Genomic DNA, 1738 nt, shown 5'->3' on the forward strand with positions numbered 1-1738 from the left:
TTGTTTGTTTTTTAAATTTCTTTCCCTATCCATTAAACTTCGATTGATCCTTGGCAAGCTGATATCCTATTATATGTATCGTGTTCATAAAACACGTAAACGTAAACCCCAGAATATGCCAACATTGTGCGCGCCTAAGATTCCAAGAACTAAATGATTTCGGCGCTGTTTCCCATAGTGTGAGAGCGCGCGCGCGCGCGTTTGTGTGTGTGTGTGTGTGTGTGTGTGTGTGTGTGTGTGTGTGTGTGTGTGTGTGTATGCACGTCATCTGAACATAGGGGTTCCAGGCATTCAACAAGGACCAGTGTTTGTTGTTGCTCTTCTTCGTTTGGTTTTGTTTGTTGTTGCTGATGACGATATTGCTCCTTCTTCTCCTTCTTCTTCTTTTTCCTCCTCCTCCTCCTACTTCTCCCTTCTTCTCTTTCTCTTCCTCTCCTCCTGACTCTCGTCATGTTCCTGCTCTTCCCCTACTGCCTTCTCCTCATTCTGCTTCTTCTCTGTCTCCTTCTCCTCATTCTGCTTCTTCTCTATCTCCTTCTCCTCATTCTGCTTCTTCTCTGTCTCCTTCTCCTCATTCTGCTTCTTCTCTGTCTCCTTCTCCTCATTCTGCTTCTTCTCTGTCTCCTTCTCCTCATTCTGCTTCTTCTCTGTCTCCTTCTCCTCATTCTGCTTCTTCTCTGTCTCCTTCTCCTCATTCTGCTTCTTCTCTGTCTCCTTCTCCTCATTCTGCTTCTTCTCTGTCTCCTTCTCCTCATTCTGCTTCTTCTATATCGCCTTCTTCGCCTTCTTTTACTACAACTGATGCTTCTGTTTTTTTCTTCTTCTTCTACATCGCTGACACCGTAGTCGTTGTCTTCGTTGTATTATTTTTTTTAATGTTCATACGGTACAGGACACATTCTAGTTTTACACAAACGGAAAGGCTACTGAAGGATCTTATCATAATAATAATAACAATGACGATAATTAGATTTCATAATGCATAGCTACTGTTTTGACATTTAGATAATGATAACTACTGATAGGATGTTTTTTTTTCTCCTGTTCCACTTGGTAAAAGGGGTTTTAATGAATACGAGTCCCGTAATAGCAGCTGTAAAAACAGACGCAAAATTGATAGCTTGTCCTTTACGAGGGCACAGCACATCTGTAATCTCGATCGCGTTTCTCTATATAAATACTGCAAGCATCCAGGTAAATCGGAGGTCACAGGATGAGAACGCGTCCCTCATTTTTGTTTGGGGGTTGTTGTTAAGGCGTCAGTTACACAGGAAACCATGACAAAAATCATGTATGGTAATTGTTTGTAATCAAGTGTTTTATATTGGAAAATGTCTATATTCACACACACACACAATGTCTTTCTTCACATACACTCATCCTGTTTTGATATTTTACAGTCTGTATTTAATATTTCACAACACACTTTGAGGATCGGAATGCTAGAGACGCCATTGTATTCGCCAACGTTCGATTTTCAGTCAACAACAAATGTTTTGCATGAAAAGTGATAAGCGACTCCCGGTTCAGGGGAAGTAATTCATGTTCTCTGAACGTCATGCGAACTTCCTGTTGAATTCGATGCTTGTTGACTCACTTGTGTAAACAAAGTGAGTCTATGTTTTAACGCGGTGTTCGGTTGTGTGTGTGTGTGTGTGTGTGTGTGTGTGTGTGTGTGTGAAGGTGTGTCTGTGTGTGTGTGTCCGTGGTAAACTTTAACACTGACATTTTCTCTGCA

At 41.4% G+C, this 1738-nt stretch overlaps 1 protein-coding gene across 1 annotated transcript in view; it reads right to left on the reverse strand.

The window, feature by feature from the left end:
* LOC143276209 (glutamate receptor ionotropic, NMDA 2B-like) overlaps nt 1-452 on the reverse strand; it is a 197610-nt gene extending 197158 nt beyond the window's left edge. The window contains exon 1 of the mRNA XM_076581009.1: nt 444-452. Coding sequence (XP_076437124.1) covers nt 444-452 — 9 coding nt within the window. The remainder of the gene's footprint in view (nt 1-443) is intronic.
* Between the last annotated feature and the right edge of the window lie 1286 nt (nt 453-1738).

The sequence above is a fragment of the Babylonia areolata genome, chromosome 1 (genome assembly GCF_041734735.1).
Source record: "Babylonia areolata isolate BAREFJ2019XMU chromosome 1, ASM4173473v1, whole genome shotgun sequence".
Classification (NCBI taxonomy): Eukaryota; Metazoa; Mollusca; class Gastropoda; order Neogastropoda; family Buccinidae; genus Babylonia; species Babylonia areolata.